The 18,691-nt window shown below is 40.8% G+C and overlaps 2 protein-coding genes across 6 annotated transcripts; one reads left to right on the forward strand and one right to left on the reverse strand.

The window, feature by feature from the left end:
* Positions 1-276: 276 nt before the first annotated feature.
* On the reverse strand, positions 277-6,747 carry gatm (glycine amidinotransferase (L-arginine:glycine amidinotransferase)). The gene is made up of 9 exons (XM_051870342.1): positions 6,578-6,747; positions 5,573-5,788; positions 4,555-4,750; positions 4,294-4,484; positions 4,073-4,210; positions 2,937-3,101; positions 2,761-2,824; positions 1,294-1,410; positions 277-1,094 (listed from the first exon to the last, which is right to left on the reverse strand). The coding sequence occupies exons 1-9, from the start codon at positions 6,644-6,646 to the stop codon at positions 982-984; spliced, it is 1,269 nt and encodes a 422-aa protein (XP_051726302.1). The 5' UTR covers positions 6,647-6,747; the 3' UTR covers positions 277-981.
* On the forward strand, positions 4,804-18,392 carry zgc:158482 (uncharacterized protein LOC100009650 homolog). 5 transcript variants are annotated; one of them, XM_051870340.1, is made up of 10 exons: positions 4,804-5,559; positions 12,101-12,310; positions 12,736-12,894; positions 13,105-13,229; positions 14,926-15,120; positions 15,212-15,302; positions 16,735-16,933; positions 17,016-17,113; positions 17,189-17,319; positions 17,428-18,379. In XM_051870340.1, exons 2-10 carry the CDS (start codon positions 12,166-12,168, stop codon positions 17,602-17,604), a joined length of 1,320 nt encoding a protein of 439 aa, XP_051726300.1. In that variant the 5' UTR covers positions 4,804-5,559; positions 12,101-12,165; the 3' UTR covers positions 17,605-18,379. The 5 variants fall into 5 exon arrangements, with proteins under 5 accessions (XP_051726300.1, XP_051726299.1, XP_051726298.1 ...); XM_051870339.1 differs by lacking the exon at positions 4,804-5,559 and adding an exon at positions 7,623-7,780; XM_051870338.1 differs by lacking the exon at positions 4,804-5,559 and adding an exon at positions 7,850-8,914.
* The last annotated feature ends 299 nt before the right edge of the window (positions 18,393-18,691 follow it).

Below are 18,691 nucleotides of genomic sequence, written 5' to 3' on the forward strand. Positions count from 1 at the left end.
CCCATTTGTAATCATTATTTGGTGCAAAATCAAAGCTCTGTTAACAAATATAACAAATAAAAGGCTGGAATTATACTAGTTGATAAGAATAATTTATTCTGAAAATGTTGTCCTTTTGATAAATTTGTACATAAAACAGTAACATCTTCTGCATATATTTAGTGAGTTGTTACTTCTTTTCCTTCTTCCTCTTGTTATGGTTCATTTGTTCACCTGGTTTTGTTCTTTTGATCATCATAAATACAAGCACAAAATTGAAAACTAATTCAGTCACACTGATCTCCAAGTGTTTCTTTATTAAATTTAGTTTGACCTGACACAGAATTATGTGTTGATAAAGAGCAATCTCACCCAACATGTTAAACTAGAGAATCACAGCACAAACACAACGCAAAACTATCAGCCAAACGTTCTCTGAACGTTGCAAACACGTTCCAGGTGGATGTATAAGCGGTAGCGTAGCGTTCCTGACTCCTGCTATTGTGAATGACATCAGAGGCAGATGCTATAAAACACTTTAGTGAAGGGAAGAGTATATGCACACTAAAATAATGCTTATGCATATAGATATTTACATTTTCATGAAATTCTTACAAAATAACTGAAATATGGCTACAAAAATACCTGAGTTATAAATCAACACTTGTCACATCACATGTAGGGTAAAAAAAATTATATAGGTATCATTAAAATGCATTATATAAGAAGTCATTACAATTGAAAACAGGCTAAATAGGTTTTCTGTTTTTGGTAAATAGGAGGTAGAAACTCTTCTTCTGTGGTGGGGGGGGCTCTGCCTGCGTCACTGGAGTCATTACTACAACAGCCGGCCAGAAATGCAGTTGTTATTGAGATCACTGAGGTTTCTATTCATCACGTTCATCTGTGGCATTTGCAAAAGCCCTGACATGCACAGCGTAATCAAAGCATGCAGACGGTGCTCGAATCTGAGCTCAATAAGAACTGCGAGTCTCTGGCAGGCTAGAGGAAGTAAGACCGGAGGGATCCGCGGCGGCGCACGTCCGTCGTCCAGCAGTGAAAGCCTCCGCCCAGGGAGTTGGCGTGGCGGATGTTGACTTTAATAGTGTTAATACCTGCGAGAGTCACAAACAGACAGCAGATGAATGTTGCATCAGTGTCCAGGGAAACACATGACAAGTAACACGCATTACACGTTACATCAAAAAAGTAATCTGATTACATAACGGGTGTTACTTATAATGCGTTACTCTACGTAATCAGATTACTGTTTTGATGTAACGTGTAAAGTAACGCATTAAACAGCGTTCTTACCGAGATTTTCAAACATTTTCTGTATGGTCATCTCATTAGCGTCCACCATCACACGTTTCTCATCCAGCATCAAGACATTCATGGACAGCCATTTGGATGACATCCACAACGGATGATCTGAGAACAAATACACATATTTTAGACAAACATCATATCTGGACTATGAAATACAGATTGTATTAGAGTAGTGATTCTCTCTGGTGAAGCGCAACACGACTCGGGGAAAGCACCTGAATACCTGCCTAAAATTTGAATATATCTTTATGCATCTGTAAGATAAGATCAGTCGTGTGCTGTTTACAAGAGTTTGTTTACAACCACAAATCAGTTCCTGTGCAGAAATGAGAGCAACAAAACAACAGAATATGACTGTGTTTGTCCTCAATGTCTATGAGTTTAATGTATAAAGAGTGTTTTTGACATACAGAACCATAAATTGTTCTGTCAGGTACTTCATATGTAGAACCGTTTCCCATCATGGGCTCATTTTACGGATTTCCTTTACATTATTATTATTTTTTTTTACATTTAAATTAAATTTTATGAATTAAATAGCTTGCAAATATACTTTATCACTAGAAAAGATTTCAATAACCGTTAAACATGAAAGTATCATGTGATCATTTAAGACGTTTCTCCTTATATAGAATCTTTTTGGCATAAATGGTTCTTTAAAATTGAGTGAAGAACCCTCGAGTTCATTATAGAACCAGACTGAACCTTTATTCTAAGAGTGTAGAAACACTGAGTTTTGAGTGTCATACAGACGGGATATGTTTAATAGATTAAATTGCTCCAAAATTCATAAATATAGAATTATTTATTGGATATTAGTGTTTAAACTGGATTGCAATATTGACAAATGGCTTACAAAACAATCCAAAGCTTCTACTGTGGTGCGTGCGTGTGTGTCTGTGTGTGTGTGTGTGTGTGTGTGTGTGTGTGTGTGTGTGTGTGTGTGTGTCTGTGTGTGTGTGTCTGTGTGTCAGCAGCGTGATTTATCTGAACTTCTGGGTTATTGATATTAATCAGATCATGATATTGATCAAAATCTGGTTAAGTCACGGTGAAACGGAAGTAGCATTAGATATTTTCCTCTGTATTGTGACGCTGAATGTCAGAGATCATCGAAACAGAAAGATGCGGGGCGGGTTTCCGTGCGTCAGCTGTTGATTGGATGTTGAGATGTGGGCGTGGCACTCAAAAGTGGCGGTGGATGAACATGAGGTGTAAGAGCACTAAATGACTGGAGAATCTGACGCTTCACTAGAAGATACGCTTATGACATTGTGAGGTCCAAACATTTTTTAAAAAGGAACATGGATGAATTGATCACTATAAGATCTATAACATGCATTTAGAAAACAGAGACGTGATGATTGGGTGGTGCTCGAGTGCTCTGATACGATGGAAGGCTGTACTTGTACCTCATCCTCACAAACACACCAAACCGAGACAATAACTCACTGTCTGGAATAAGAGGAGTCGGAGGGGTCACCACAGTCCAACCGGCTTTCTTGAACATGTCGATCTGAAGGAGAGATTCATCATGAGAGTCGGTCTCAGTGCGGTACTTCCTACAGATCAACACTAGGTGGCAGCACGGCTCCACACATCACATCCTGAGGAATCACATGACTGACCTGCCGGCAGGGCCGATCGGGGTTGGACAGCACCAGTCCCGGCCCGATAATGTTGAAGGTGGCATCGATGTGCATGGGGTTAGGATCTTTGAAGGAGATGATGTGAATCTTGTAGGTGGGGGAGAGGTGACGTCTCATCCACTCGATGCCCATGAAGTTTGTAACCTGTGGGTAAAAATCAGAAGAGTTGGAGGAGTTCTCAAACATCTACAGCAGCTCGTGCTTTAGAAAGAAATGTGTTTGCTGCCTGACACTCTTAAAAATAAAGGCTCTTTACTGACACTGATGGATCCATGAAGAGCCTTTGCTTTTCAGCCTTTCAGACGCCAAATATGATCATTCTCATGTGAGGAAGGCATCTATCTTTTATAAACACCCAATTAATACACTGAAAAATTAATATTATGAATCTAAAATTAGTTAAATTTTTAAGTTACATTATTATATTTTTTCTACTCACTTTATTAATGCCATGTTAAAAGCATTATTTATTTATTTATTTATTGCATTTTTTAAATTTTTACTTATGTATATTCATCAAAATTTGTATTTATTTATTTTAATCTATTTTAAATAACTAATATTTTTATTTTAATCAAATTTTGTATTCATTTATTTTTTAATCTAATTTACTTATTTATTTAATCTTATTATATATATAATATATATAATAATAATTTATATATATATATATATATATATATAATTTTTTTATATATATTTTTATATATTTTTTATATATATATAAATCATTTTTAAATTAATTATTATTATTATTAGTTTTTCTCTAGACTTAATATATAATATATATAATAATAATTAATTTATATATATATATATATATATATATATATATATATACACACATATATATATATATAGAAAACATTTTTAAATTAATTATTATTATTATAATTATTATTATTACAGTTTTTCTGTAGATTTGCCGGGCCCTGGACCCGCGTCTGCTTTACACTATTAAAATTTTCTTATACTAAGAAAAAAAAGGTTCTTCTACAGAACTGTTGACTGAAAGGTTCTTTGAGGAACCAAAAATAGTTCATCCACGGAAAACCCCCTTTTGGAACCTTTTTATTTTTAAGAGTGTAGGATGTAACGGAGCGACAGGAGGTCACCTGACTCCTCTGTACAAAAATGTCAGTGCCGGCCCTGATGAAGTCAGCAGCATCGAAACACGGCTCGAACTCTGTGGTGACGAACTTCCCCTGAGCCGCCAGTTTGTGTCTGTCCTCCACTGTGCGAATGGGGTAGTCCTGCACACACACACACACACACACTGTGAAGGGCTGTTTGAGCAGTGATACACATCATCTGTCCACACGCCTCTGATGGTCACCTGATCGTACAGCTCGTCACTCATGGTGGGTTTGGGTGCAGTGGTCCACTTGGCTCCCCGCCTGAAGTACTCCTTAATGAGGGGCCGATACGCGCGGTACTCGAAGAACCGGGCCCTCCAGGCCATCGGAGCCTCGATGATCTCGTTTCCCACCACGATCAGGATGTCTCTCGGCATGGCTGCGTACATGCCTGTGCAAAAACAGCAAGTCTGTCAGTATGAGCACGACGTCAGAATCCCCTTCCTCATATATACAGTCACCTGTGGAGGTGAAGTCAGGGGTTTTGTACTCTAATGACCAGTCGATCGGTTCCGGTCGTCTCACTGTAACACCCTCGTGCTGCAGAATATTGCACATTTCCTCGATTTCAGCAACTGCTTTCTTCACGTGGTCCTTCGGGAATGTCTGTCCGCCGTACTGCTGGTAGAAGGGCCAGTATTTCTCATAGGTGTTGGCCTGGACACACACACACACACACACACACACACACAGTACCAATAAACAGTCAGTTTTGAGGTGTGATGAATGTTATTTGTGATCCTGGACCAAAAAAACAGTCATAAGTCACACAGGAATATTTGTAACAATATTCAATAATACATTTATGGGTCAAAATTATTGCTTTCTCATTTATGCCAAAAATCATTAGGATATTAAGTAAAGATCATGTTGCGTGAAGATATTTTGTAAATTTCCTACTGTAAATATATCAAAAATGTATTTTTTTGAGTAATATGCATTGCTAAGGACTTCATTTGATCAACTTTAAAGGTGATTTTCTCAATATTTTGATTTTTTGCACCCTCAGATTCCAGATTTTCAAATAGTTGTATCTCAGTCCTATCCTAACGATACATCAATGGAAAGATTATTTATTCAGCTTTCAGATGATGTATAAATCTCAATTTCAAAAAATTGACCCCTAGGTTTTGTGGTCCAGGGTCACATTTACACTGTGTTCTGTTTATATTTATATGTCCTGCTGTAATATCAGCAACAACAGATGGCACTTTAGACAGTTACCAAAGTATTATTTGAGTAACAAGAAAATATCATGGTATACATATAGTACTGTCCAATAGGCTACTTCCACCTGACCAAGATCCCAGCACTTTTTCCCAGTACAGTATTTATTGTCAGTGTGTTGTACAGTAAGTACATGTTCTGTCATGTTTGGAGACCCTGAGAAATATCCGTGACATTAAACCTATGAAGAATTCTCCTGCAGCTGCTGTATCAGTGATGTGAACATGTGACCGACACAGGTGAGTTTCGTACCTTGACCTCCACGGTGAACGGGGGCACGCAGGCGTTCTCGGCTCGCCCGACAATCACTTCCTCGAGCGGGTCCCACTCATTGTACGCGCACACGGGGCACTCTTCGGGCGCGTGATCAGTAACCGGCTCGTCCACCGTGAGCGGGAGCTGCGCTGCGGCGGAGCTCGAGGTGCTGCGGAACGCGCGCGACACCCATCCCGACACCGCGCGCCCCACCTGCGGAACACATAAGAACAGAACCTCAATAATCACCGGGATATATATCTATATCTCTCTCTTTATATATATATATATATATATATATATATATAGTTCCTACAGAAAGTGGTAGGTAGGCTTAAATTCGCACACTGCATGAATGAATCGATAACAGTCGCTTATGAATGAAGGGGATCGCAGGTCTGACACGTGTCCTGTTGCACAACGCGCGCGATAACCGGGTCTGATACAGTCAGGTCTGATCTGAACTCATGAGACAGATGGACAGTTACTCTGCTGAAGTTCCTAGAGTCAGTGTAGAGCAGTGGATCCTCCAGCTGTGCTGTCAATCATCTAGAACACATGATCTCTGAGCCGATGCAACATTTTCTAAGAATATGATTCAGACAGTAAATTACAGTGAGTTGAATAACTAATGCAGTTAATGATTTAACACTGACCATCACTTATATCGTGATTGTGCTTTTCATAGTTATTGTTCTGGACCGTTATAAATGTGTGTTTTTTGTAAATGCAATACATAAGAATGTCATCTTATGCTACTGAAAATGTTCATAATCTATAAATATGTCTATTTTTACTTTACCCAACGGTGTCTTTGTACTTTTTCATGTTTTATTATTTACCTTTATTATTAAGTGTCTTGTTGTATTTATATGTGTGCACTGGAAGATCCATTACCAAGAAAAACTCTGGCCTTGCAATAAAGCTCTGATTCTGATTCTGATCGTGATCCGGTCCAGCTCTCGGTCTCTATAATGACGCGCATAAACGTGCAATATTCACCATAGCGCCGATGAGATGTGCGGCTTCTGCTCCGCGGCTTCCTCCTCTCAGGCATCTGACTCGCAGCATGTTGTTCTGGTTCTGGTTCTGGACTGAAGTTCTCAGACATGCAGCACTTCTGATCCGGGAAAGTAAGAGCGGCGCCGCGGGGACGCGCTTTTATAGTGCGCGCGGCAGATGGCAAGGGTCGCCGAGTGAGATTCTTGTAGCAACGTGACATGTGAGAAACTGCAGCAGCAGAAGATCCTGACAGCAGCACATTCTTATCGCGTCTGAAATGGACTAAAGTGACGCTCGAGCCACGAACGCCGTGATTATATGAGCTACTGTAATTACTGTAATCAGCTGCTGCATAATAATAATAATAATAATAATCTTTACTTTTATATATAGCGCCTTTAAAGGTCTCCTCAAGATGTCAAACTAAAATTAACAAAAAGAAACGAATGAAAATACATAACAACTGAAACACGCAAATAACCTTAAAACAGAATACACACACAAAAGAGTCAAGTGGCTTCAGGATTAGATGTAAACACACTTAAAGTGATGCAGCTCTGCCAAACCAGACTCTGAGACAGATTTGAAAGATCACATGATGAGGAATATAACGGATCAAAAGCTCCGACAGAGAGCCAGTGCAAGGATTCCGAGATCGAAGTGATCACGTGATCAAGCTGTGCTCAGGATTCTGGAAGCGGAATTTTGCACGTATTGAAAATGTATTTGTTCGGAATCTTCAACAACTAAACAAAACTAGACAGAGGTTAGAGCAGGGATTAATCTTGCAAAATTTCTGAGGTGAAAAAAAATGTTTTAAAAGTATTCTGAACATATGTGTCACATGATGTTAGGCTCGTGATGTAACTTCAAAATTCTAAGTTCTTTTCCCCACAGCTTGCAGAATCCGCCACCCGTCAGTCACAGATAGTCCCCGCCCACAACTCACGCCATTGGTCGAGTCAAGAGCCGCTGGACTCGACGGGTCGCTCAAAACAAATAGAGAAATTGTTGTCGGGCCTTTTTACTTTTCGCGTAAATTAACAAACTATTTTAACACCGAGAAAGTTACATACTTGAGCTTTAAGTTGGGACAAGATGGAGAATGGTGGCTTTCATATGGATACTGTTTTACTTGAAGATGAATAAAATTCGACTGTCAGAAAAGCTGGACAAGCAGAAAGCTGACGTGGTACAGAACAGGTAGAATATTATTTAACAAACACATTTTGTCATCGAGAGAAAAACAAGATAGAGAGAAGGCAACAGATCAATGGAATCAATGGATTTTCCCTAACATTTATGGTACAAAAGGAGGAAAAACTAGAGCATGGTTCTTCCACACTGAGAAGTGTGAGAGCACTGAGACACAGAAGTATAACAGTATCTGAAATCCGTATTTTGTTACGTGGAAAACACTCCAGAAAAGAATAAATGCAAACCATTCAGTAGAGATCAAAAGTCCTTGGCTGTTTGGGTGGAGGTGTGTATTGAACTGCACCCTGGACTAGCTTCAGTCTTCAGCACTGGGCAGAGTTCATCTTTGACCAATAATTCCTCTATTATTAGCAGTGCTAACACACACTCTAAAAAATCCTGGGTTATTTTTTCTACCCAAGTCCTGGGTTGAGCCTTTTGGGTAATTAGTTTGGGTTATTTTTCCAGTGTTTGGGTAGTTTTCTTGTTACCCAGATCCTGGGTTGGACGGAACAACCCGGCGTTTGGTAGTTTTCTTGTTACCCAGATCCTGGGTCGGACGGAACAACCCGGCGTTTGGGTAGTTTTCTTGTTACCCAGATCCTGGGTCGGACGGAACAACCCGGCGTTTGGGTAGTTTTCTTGTTACCCAGATCCTGGGTCGGACGGAACAACCCGGCGTTTGGGTAGTTTTCTTGTTACCCAGATCCTGGGTCGGACGGAACAACCCGGCGTTTGGGTAGTTTTCTTGTTACCCAGATCCTGGGTCGGACGGAACAACCCGGCGTTTGGGTAGTTTTCTTGTTACCCAGATCCTGGGTCGGACGGAACAACCCGGCGTTTGGGTAGTTTTCTTGTTACCCAGATCCTGGGTCGGACGGAACAACCCGGCGTTTGGGTAGTTTTCTTGTTACCCAGATCCTGGGTCGGACGGAACAACCCGGCGTTTGGGTAGTTTTCTTGTTACCCAGATCCTGGGTCGGACGGAACAACCCGGCGTTTGGTAGTTTTCGTGTTACCCAGATCCCAGGAGATGTAATAACACAGGGGTTTGGTTATTTATCATGGGCTTTTTGCGCCCTCTTCAGGAGAGAGCAGTGCAACTCCGTCAAACTGGTGCATGTCTTCGGTAAAATACAGGTTTGTGTACGTTTTATTTTATCTAAAAATTCGTTATATATATATATATATATATATATATATATATATATATATATATATATTGTTTAATTTCAATATGTATTAAAAATGATATCAAATATGCTATAAAATATGATTGTAAAAAATTATAAAATTTTCATGCAAACCAGTGGTTGTGTGGAGTATTTTAATAAAGTTTAGAGGATTTAAGTTAATCCTTAAACATTCATTCATGTATGAAGTAAAAGAAATAAGCTAGTATTATAGTAAAAATGAATCAACCCATTGCTGGGTTAAATAAACAACCCAGTTTGCTGGGTAACATTAACCCAACATGTGTTCTTCTGTCCTATATTTACCCAGCCCTTGGGTTGAAAACAAAATTGGGTTGTTTTTTACAAACATATCAGATTATTGTTTCGAACAGCTCAAGCTTTCAGTTCAGATCTACTTTCATTAAATAGTTGCATGTTTCAATTGTGTTTCCAATAATACAAGAAGTAGGTCACCCAGATATGCTCGACTGATTTAGTATTCATTTTCTTGAAATATTTAGCTGTTCCAATTCTACTACATTATTTGCATAATCCAGCAGGAAAATGTGACTGTACGGCTCGCAGCAGCAGGTTTCCCTCTAACATATGAGTAGCTTCATAAGCAAAGGGAATCACGCTTGATGTGTTTGGGATGCTTTACTGTTAAATGTGTTTGATAACTCAACAGATCGAGGTCAGCCATTTTCTTTATATAAACAAAAGAGTGCAGCAGGACGTTATCAGTTTGCGGCTCCTTCCTTCTCTCTGCTATCACTGTAACCTTGAGAAGTTCACATCCAGTCCTTTCCACCGCTTTGCTTCAAACGCACCATTGGCCCATAGAACTCATTACTGCAGTGCATGCTGGGAATCAGGACTCTGTAAATATGTCTTTCCACTCATTCAGCCATCTGCTGTGAGCGAGATGTCACAATTATTTGCTGAATGAGAGTCAGCCTGTGTTTTGATAGCGAGAGGTCATTGAGTTTGATTTATCAGCTGGAGTAAAACAGCTGCTATCAGGAGCGGCTCGAAGAACTGATAGCGACGCTGGTCTTGACACGTTCAGAACGCTCTGGAAATGATGCAACAGTTCTGTGAACCCAGCGCAGGTCTGGCACTGAACCAGCTCTCACAATCTGCTTCCATAAAACCAAACAAAGAGTGTGTGTCATCATGCACACTGAATATCTGCTTCAGAGCACTGACTTCAGATCAGACGCTTTACTTTTAACGAATCCAGACATTGTTCAGCCATTTTGATGTGGATTGATAGGAGCATTCACACATTATGAAATCATTTTGCAAATGACAGCAGCAAATTGTATTAAGGATCACAAAAGGAATCGAAACTGGAACCAGAGCTGTACTCCATAAACTTAAAAAGTTATTTTTCCTAAGTTTATTAAATCGACACGTTTCTGTAACACAGTAAGCTGATTCCCATCCTCACACAGCTCTGAGCTGAAGGAAACTTTAAACCGTGTTCATAATCACGTCTCGCTCCGCCTTCAGCAGAAATACTTCATTCTTCAGCTCAAACTGAACTGATTGTGTTTGTTAAACTCTCGCATCTCCACATCAAACATGCTCCTTCTTTCAGTCCTCTTGGGCGGACTGATCATCTGTCCTCTGATTCTCAAGCTGTTTTTCCCGTATTTCTGGACAGACTTTGTTTATCACACTGAGCTGTTGCGGATTTTACTCAAATTCGTTTCCCGCAGAAGAAGGCGACCTCTGTTTCTCGCTTTGGACAGATTTTTAGAACAGGTCGAAACGCGGCCGAACAAGTCGTTCATTGTTTTCGAGAACGAAAGATACTCGTTTAAAGACGCAGACAGAGAGAGCAACAGAATAGCGAACGCGTTACGGGCCGCGTCGGTTCTGAAACCGGGAGACACGGCGGTTCTGTTCATGCTGAACGAGCCCGCGTTCATCTTCTGCTGGCTCGCGCTGGCCAAACTCGGCTGCGCATGCGCACTCCTCAACAGCAGCATCCGCGCGAGGAGTTTGATCACGAGCTTCAGCTGCTGCCGCGGCGCCAAAGTCCTGATCGCGTCAGAAGGTGAGAAACAAACACAGTACAGCCTGAATGAACATTCTGAAATTAAACTATTAGGTTAGGAGCAATAAAATCCAGCGAAGAGAGAATGTTCTCAGAACGGTTCTCTCAAAGTTATGAACAATCGTTGTTTCAGTAACGTTAACAGAACGTTCGTTCAATGTTATCTGGTCTTTAATAATGCTCTCAGAACGTTAGCACAAAAACATTATTTATACATTACATCATTCATGCAACATTTTTTCTGAAACATTTTATTTTGATGTTCGTCTAACATTTTTTAAATGTTCCTACTTGTTTCAGAACATTCAGAGAACATTCAAAAGTAACGTAAAATGGAATGTTACTTTAACATTCATATAACCAAGAAAAAATGTTTTAAATAATTAAAAAACTGGATGTTCTGAACATTTTCATAACTTACGGTACGTTTACACACAACGTTGTACTAAAAACAGAAAAGTTTTTGCTTTGCTTTTGTCAAAACGATCCAGTTCACACGGATCCACGAAAACGAAAAAAAAAAACCGCTGTATTATTCATGCCAGGCCAGTAGATGGTGATGTCACTTTGTACAGAAACACTACATGCCTATAGACTGACCACGTAACACGCATGCGCATGACATGGCATACAGTTTTCACAAATTCACGTTTTTGTAGTTTACACGGAGATGATAATGGTATTGTTTTCAAAAATTCCATTTCAAAAGTTTGTGTTTTCAGGCCCCCAAAATGCTGTTGTGTAAATGAACAGCCAAAACACATAAAAAGTTTTCAGTTTTTAGTTTAAAATGCTGTCGTGTAAAAAGCCCCTTAGAGAGAACATTAGAAAAATGTTTTATAACATATTTTTGTTAAGCTGGGAAGTTCTTAGCTATAATATGCCATTGGGAAATAAAGACCACAAAACCAAGTTACTGCCAAAATAAATATAAAAAAAGACATATAGTATCTGTTTAAATAGAAACTATGACTTTATTTACCAAAGGGTATGTAAATAAGAGCCGTCCTTGAATCCGGGTCTGTCTGTCGTGGTCCAGGTGAAGCCGCTCTGATGATGTGATTGTTGGGTTTGTTGTGGTCTCAGCGCTGCGGCGAGCCGTCGAGGAGGTGAGTGAAGATCTCCAGCAGGAGGACGTGAGCATCTTCATCATGGCTGAAGAGCTGAAATCATCACGCATGAGGAGTCTGACCAGAGCAGCGCGGGAATCCTCCGACGCAGACGTTCCTCAAACGTTCAGAGCAAACGTGTCCTTCACGTCCCCTGCCGTCTACATATACACATCTGGAACCACAGGTGAATCCAGCAGTCGTCTTACTAAACGAATGAACAGAAGGTGATGTCGGCACGGCCCTCAGAGTCAGCTTTATTTCTACAGCGCTTCATACAGTACAGACTGATTCAAAGCAGCTTCACAGTAATAAACAGAAAAATGACAGAATCAATGATGCAAACTTCATCAAATATGAGAGAAATTCACATTCAGCTGTACAGAAGACAGTAGAGTCATTATTCAGATCGATTCTGTTCAATAACAGTGTCAATGATACAAATATGAAACAAATTCAGAGCAAAGCATTCGTTTTCAAACTGAAGGAGTCAGAAGTGTTTCATGTGTGATGTTATGTAGTGTAAGCAGAGGTTGTTTTCAGTGTGAAGTGTTTAGTACGCCTGTGTTTGGCCGTAGGTGACGAGTGTGTGTGTGTGTGTGTGTGTTTCAGGTCTTCCTAAAGCAGCCGTGATCACTCAAACGCGTCTGCTGGCTGCTCTTGCTGTGCTGGCGTCGAATGGCGTAACAGACACCGATGTGATTTACGTGACCCTTCCTCTGTATCACACGGCCGGCTTCCTCGTGGGCTTCATGGGCTCCGTAGAGACAGGTGTGTTTGAGCACTTCATGACCTTCTGATCAGTGTGTAATTTCCTCGCTCTCTTTGTGTGAGAAGCAGCAGAAATGCTCAAATATTCCTCCTTAACCAGGTTAAAGGTCGAGTCACTCCAGCGGCCTCAAAAACACACGCAGATCTAATGCTATTATCGCCCTCAGAGCTGATGTGGATCAGAATAATCTCAGTTTCTCTCATTTTCAGGTTCAACTATAATATTACGCCGCAAGTTTTCCGCATCCCAGTTCTGGGACGAGTGTCGGACTCACGAGGTGACGGTGATTCAGTACATCGGAGAGGTTCTGCGCTATCTGTGCAACACACCGAAGGTACAGAGATCTCTGTCATCGACACACACCTGACAACACACACTTACAGCGGAGAAGTGCTTCAGTGTGTGATCATGTGCAGGACTTTACAGTGGTTTGTGGGAGTTTATAGTAGGATAAAGAAGTCATGAAAGGGAAGTTGCACTAGTCTTTTCTTCTCTATTGTGCCGTATATCTGAGTGAAACGCTTCTGGAACAAGAACAAATGTAGGGCGGGGCTTGATTTTGTCTGTGGGGAATTGATTGGATGGTTGTGGTTTGCTATTGGTGGATCTCATGTGAGTGACAGGTTGCCCCGCCCTCATCATCAGAGAAGAGATGCTGCAAGAGGGAGGAGAAGATATTCTGATTCAAGATTATGAGGAACATCAATTTAACACAGTAATGATGTGCTCCGATAAATCATTTACAATAAACACTGAAATATTCCATAAAAAACAAGAACTGTCAACTTTGATTTCATGGGGACTTTAATATAAACCGTACATTATTTTGTTTATGTCAGCTGACTGAAACACTGAGAAGATTTAGAGTGCTTGCAGCTTGTGGGGTCAGTGAGGACGTGTGTGTGTGAGAGAGAGAGTGTGTTTAGGGTGTGTATGTGTGTGAGTGAGTGTGCGCACGCACGTGTTTAGGGGGTGTGTATGTGTGTAAGAGAGAGTGTGTGAGTGTGTTTAGGGTGTGTGTGTGTGAGAGTGTGTGGGTGCGCGTGTGTTTAGGGTGTGTGTGTGAGGGTGTGCGCGTGTGTGTGTGAGAGTGTGTGGGTGCGCACGTGTTTAAGGTGTGTGTGTGTGTGTGCGCACGCGTGTGTTTAGGGTGTGTGTGAGTGAGTGTGTGTGGGTGCGCGCATGTTTAGGGTGTGTGTGTGCGTGCGCGTGTGTTTAGGGTATGTGTGAGTGAGTGTGTGTGGGTGCGCGCGTGTTTAGGGGGTGTGTGTGTGTGTGTGCGCGTGTGTTTAGGGTATGTGTGTGTGTGAGTGAGTGTGTGTGGGTGCGCGTGTGTTTAGGGTGTGTGTGAGTGAGTGTGTGTGGGTGCGCGCGTGTTTAGGGTGTGTGTGTGTGTGTGTGTGCGCGTGCGCCTGTGTTTAGGGTATGTGTGTGGGTGCGCGCGTGTTTAGGGTGTGTGTGAGTGAGTGTGTGTGGGTGCGCGCGTGTTTAGGGTGTGTGTGTGTGTATCGTACAGCTGTTACTCTCTGTAAACTGACTCCAGCACAGCTGGTTCTTGTAAATAGCTCAGTTTCTCCGTATCAGAGCGTCGTTCGCTCACTTCATGACAGTCACACTCTCGCTCGCCATCAAACGTCCGGTTTGGGTGTTTTATGTCCTGGCCGTTGAAGTTTTGGAGGCAAATGATGAAAATTCTTACTTTGGTCATTGAAACAGGATCTTGACGAGCACATGAGCTCATGTGACGCAGCTGTCGGCCAATCAGAGCGGCGGTCGAGGGCAGGGCGCTGATCTCGGAATAGCTGCTGGCCTTTACTTGGAAGCGCGCAGTGAAAGCGATCTCCTGAACGCATTACGACATGTGTGGAGGGGATCACGTTTAATTTCAGGTTTCACTCTGGACTGGACTGTAAATTCCAGCAAGAGTCTTTAAGTTTCCTCATGAGCGTGTGGAGGACTTACATCCATCTGTAATCAGTGTTAATCAGTATGATCACGCGTGAAGTGATTTGTTCGTTTGTGTTTTCCAGAGCGACAGAGATAAAGAGCACGGCGTGCGTCTGGCCATCGGGAACGGACTCCGGCCGGACGTATGGAGGGAATTCCTCCAGAGATTCGGTCACATTGAAGTCAGAGAGTTTTACGCCTCCACGGAGGGAAACCTGGGATTCGTGAACTACGTGGGGAAGATCGGAGCCGTTGGACGGGTCAGCTGGCTGCACAAGGTAAGACTGTAACGCTGGGATCACGTGACGCTCGCTGAGCCGGACTGCACCGGAAAGCGCTGAGCTTCACTGTTTTTCTCTCGTCACACAGAAACTCTTCCCTTACGCCCTCATTCAGTACGACACGGAGCGAGACGAGCCGGTCAGAAACTCCAGAGGCCTGTGTGTTGAGGTGCCTAAAGGTCAGAGGTCACTCACATACAAGACACATGCTTGAACTCCCTCTAGAGTCCCATATAAAGAACTCAACTCAAACGTTGTTTAAAGCACTTTCAAAACTACAAAGTGCTGTACATATCAGTTAAAACAATGACATTAAAGTAAAAACAACTTATTCAAACGCTGAAGAAAATAAATCAGGCTCAAGACCACTTCTGACATCATCACTCGAGGCAAACCATTCCTCGGATCTTCCACAGAAAAACCACTTCAGATGAGATCAGTTTTGATTATTTTTTAATGGTTCAGCCTTACTGACTAAAGATCAAATGAACAAATATGATGTTAATAAGATTTTAATAAGACATCAGATCTGGATGTTTCTTTAATCGGATCATATTCTCATATTTTCCTTTAACCCTCTGGTCCTCTTCGTTTAGGGTCAAAGTGACTGAAGAAATGTAACTTTTTTGTTTTTCAGGAAAACCAATGTAATATATTTTTGTTCAATAATATTTTTTGATTATTATTTAAGATTTTGAGGGTATTTTACTGTTAGGATACTATGTAATATTTATACAATTTTTATTACCTATTTTTCCCCTACAATTTCTTTCTAATATATTTTTTAATTATTTTTCAATTAAAGCAGTATTCCATGTTAAATAGAGACAAGGCATTTTAAAATTAAATTTTTTGAAGGTAGATTAGTGCCATCTGGTGGCAGTAAAGAAGAAAAACTTATGTAATGCCATGTGTAACCACTAGATGCCTGTATAGTTCTGTTTAAATTGGCTTATAAATTCTCTAGTGGTTTTTAGACATAAATAATTATTTTTATTAAGTTTTGGATTTATACTTAGACATTCTTAAAAACTTTTCTCAAGATTTTGTCAAGGGTTAGATTTTTTGTTGTTGTTGTTGATTTGAAGTGTCAGTTTTTGCATTCATTTTACTAGTCAAACCTGAACACAGAGGAGGACATTTTGTTACACATAACATTAAAATTCAATAAAAATGTAACAAAAATGTCTATTTTGCAGACATTTTACAGTGTCACCCCTTCATTACTGTGCACTTTTTTCTGCACAGTGGCTGATTTGTAGTTTGTACCACCAAAATAGTTTTCGTATTTTTTCATATTTTCCCATTCATTTCTTGTGACTGTAATTTTTGACCACGAATGAGCCAAGTGTGACTATTTTTGTTGACCCTTTAACATATCCGAATCATGTCCATGGTTTTTTTGTCTTCACATAGATAATGCGACAAAAGTCACCAAGTGTCATCCCATTCTGATGAAGCAAAAAAATAAAAAATTTCAAAACGTAAAATTTTTGACCAAAGAGGACAGTCTCTCAGAGTCAAGTCAGCTTCATTTCTATATTTCTATTGTTTCAAAGCAGCTTCGCAGTGATGTTAGTATTATAACAGTTTGTGTTCGCCTGTTTCCAGGGCAGACGGGGCTGCTGGTGTCCAGGATCACCGGACTCGCTCCGTTCGTGGGTTACGCACAAAACGAGGCACAAACAGAGAAGAAGAGGCTGCGTGACGTCTTTAAGAGCGGCGATCTCTATTTCAACAGCGGTGATCTGCTGAAGATCGATCACGACAACTTCATCTACTTCCAGGACCGAGTGGGAGACACGTTCAGGTGTTTTCAGCAGCGGTCAGACATCAGATTGTTGAAGTGAATCTGATTGGTGGAGCTGATGTGAATGTCCATCTGTGAGCAGGTGGAAGGGAGAGAACGTGGCCACCACCGAAGTCTCGGACATCATCAGCGCGCTGGAGTTCGTCCAAGAGGCCAACGTCTACGGAGTTCGAGTTCCAGGTTTGCTGAAGCCACGTTTGCTGCGAATGTCGCTCCCAGGTGTGACGTCGCTGATGTTCGTCTGTGTGTTTGAAGGTCACGAGGGTCGGATCGGAATGGCAGCACTGAAACTGATGGAGGGAATGGAGTTTGATCGCACCGAAACGTTCAACCATGTCTGCAGGTTCCTGCCGGGATACGCACGACCTCGTTTCATACGGATTCAGGTAGAATTCTCCCCGTCAGATGATACAGCAGTATTCACTTCACATAAATCATGTCAGAATTCAAGCTTGCGGTTGATTAAATAATATCTGTTCATGTTTTCCCTCCAGAGCTCAATGGACGTGACCGGCACCTTTAAACAGCTGAAGTTCAGGCTGGTGGAGGCCGGATTCAATCCCAGCATGACCTCGGATCCGCTGTACTTCCTGTGTGAGCGTGAGAGGACATACGTCTCACTGACCCCATCCGTCTACCGGCAGATCGTATCTCACGCCATCAAACTCTGATTGCTAACTATTATTGTTTAGGTGAACATTGCTCAAAAAATATTTTCTTAAAGTACAAAAGATGAGAAACACGTCTATGAATAAAATTCAACTTTGTGCACTTCATAACGATCAAAAGCTGCTCTTTAAATTACAGTCAGATCCTAACAGAGTTCTTTTACTGCATTAGTTTAATGTCTGATTTTTAAAACTTGATCAGTGTCACATTTTACCTTTTCTGCTGAACCGTTACGAAGATTGTCAAAAAACATTTCACTCTGACAGAATCTATGATCACTCTATGAATTCCATATTAACTCCAATGTTACATTTATTATTGAGCCAGTGTTGTAAATAAAGGATATCTTGATGATGTGATGTAAACCAACAAACAAGTGGAGAGTTGATTATTAATCACCTAACTGGAACATTTACTGAAATATGGTGTCTGTGATTTTTACAGGCACATAAATTCAACATTTATATCAAGCAGGGACACAAAATGAACTGAATGTATGTGTAAGGAGTAAAGAAGTTACACGGTACACGAGTATTCACAAAATATTCCCATATGGGGGTGAATTCAGTTTAATTGGGACACTTTTTGTCATTGTGGTGACCAGTGTTGGAGAAAGTTACTTTTAAAGGTAATGCATTACAATATTGCGTTGCTCCCTAAAAAAAGTAACTAATTTCATTACATAATTTTGAGGAATACTGAATGTTTTTGTGAAAGTGAGATGAGTAAATGTTCACATTGAGTCTAGAACTACAATAACATCATGTTCAAACAACACCTCTGAACTTTATTTCTCTCAACATGAGGACAGGAGAGCTGTCAGTCAATACATGTGAATAAAGTAACTTGCGTTACTTATTTGAAAAAGTAACAGATATTTTGTTGTAAATTGAAAAATGCGTTACTTTACTAGTTACTTGAAGAAGTAATCTGATTGTAACGCGTTACCCCCAACACTGGAGGTGACTGGGAAAAAGACCTTCACCCCATTTCATAAATCAAAGCTGACACAGATACTGGAATCGCGAGGACGCGCTCAATTTCATGGTGAATTTAAGCACAAATTCTGTTTGCGGTTTCTATGATCAA

Source organism: Ctenopharyngodon idella, chromosome 18 (genome assembly GCF_019924925.1).
Source record: "Ctenopharyngodon idella isolate HZGC_01 chromosome 18, HZGC01, whole genome shotgun sequence".
Taxonomy (NCBI): domain Eukaryota; kingdom Metazoa; phylum Chordata; class Actinopteri; order Cypriniformes; family Xenocyprididae; genus Ctenopharyngodon; species Ctenopharyngodon idella.

What these genes read in the sequence shown, in the direction of transcription:
- zgc:158482 (XM_051870336.1), top strand. Translation starts at nt 10,537, where the DNA reads ATGCTCCTTCTTTCAGTCCTCTTGGGCGGACTGATCATCTGTCCTCTG. An exon ending in GGGTCAGCTGGCTGCACAAG is followed by an intron (nt 15,121 to 15,211) that starts GTAAGACTGTAA and finishes CTCGTCACACAG; the next exon opens with AAACTCTTCCCTTACGCCCT. An exon ending in CGAGTGGGAGACACGTTCAG is followed by an intron (nt 16,934 to 17,015) that starts GTGTTTTCAGCA and finishes ATCTGTGAGCAG; the next exon opens with GTGGAAGGGAGAGAACGTGG.
- gatm (XM_051870342.1), bottom strand. Translation starts at nt 6,646, where the DNA reads ATGCTGCGAGTCAGATGCCTGAGAGGAGGAAGCCGCGGAGCAGAAGCC. An exon ending in CGTTCACCGTGGAGGTCAAG is followed by an intron (nt 4,751 to 5,572) that starts GTACGAAACTCA and finishes GTGTGTGTCCAG; the next exon opens with GCCAACACCTATGAGAAATA. An exon ending in CCCTGACTTCACCTCCACAG is followed by an intron (nt 4,485 to 4,554) that starts GTGACTGTATAT and finishes GTTTTTGCACAG; the next exon opens with GCATGTACGCAGCCATGCCG.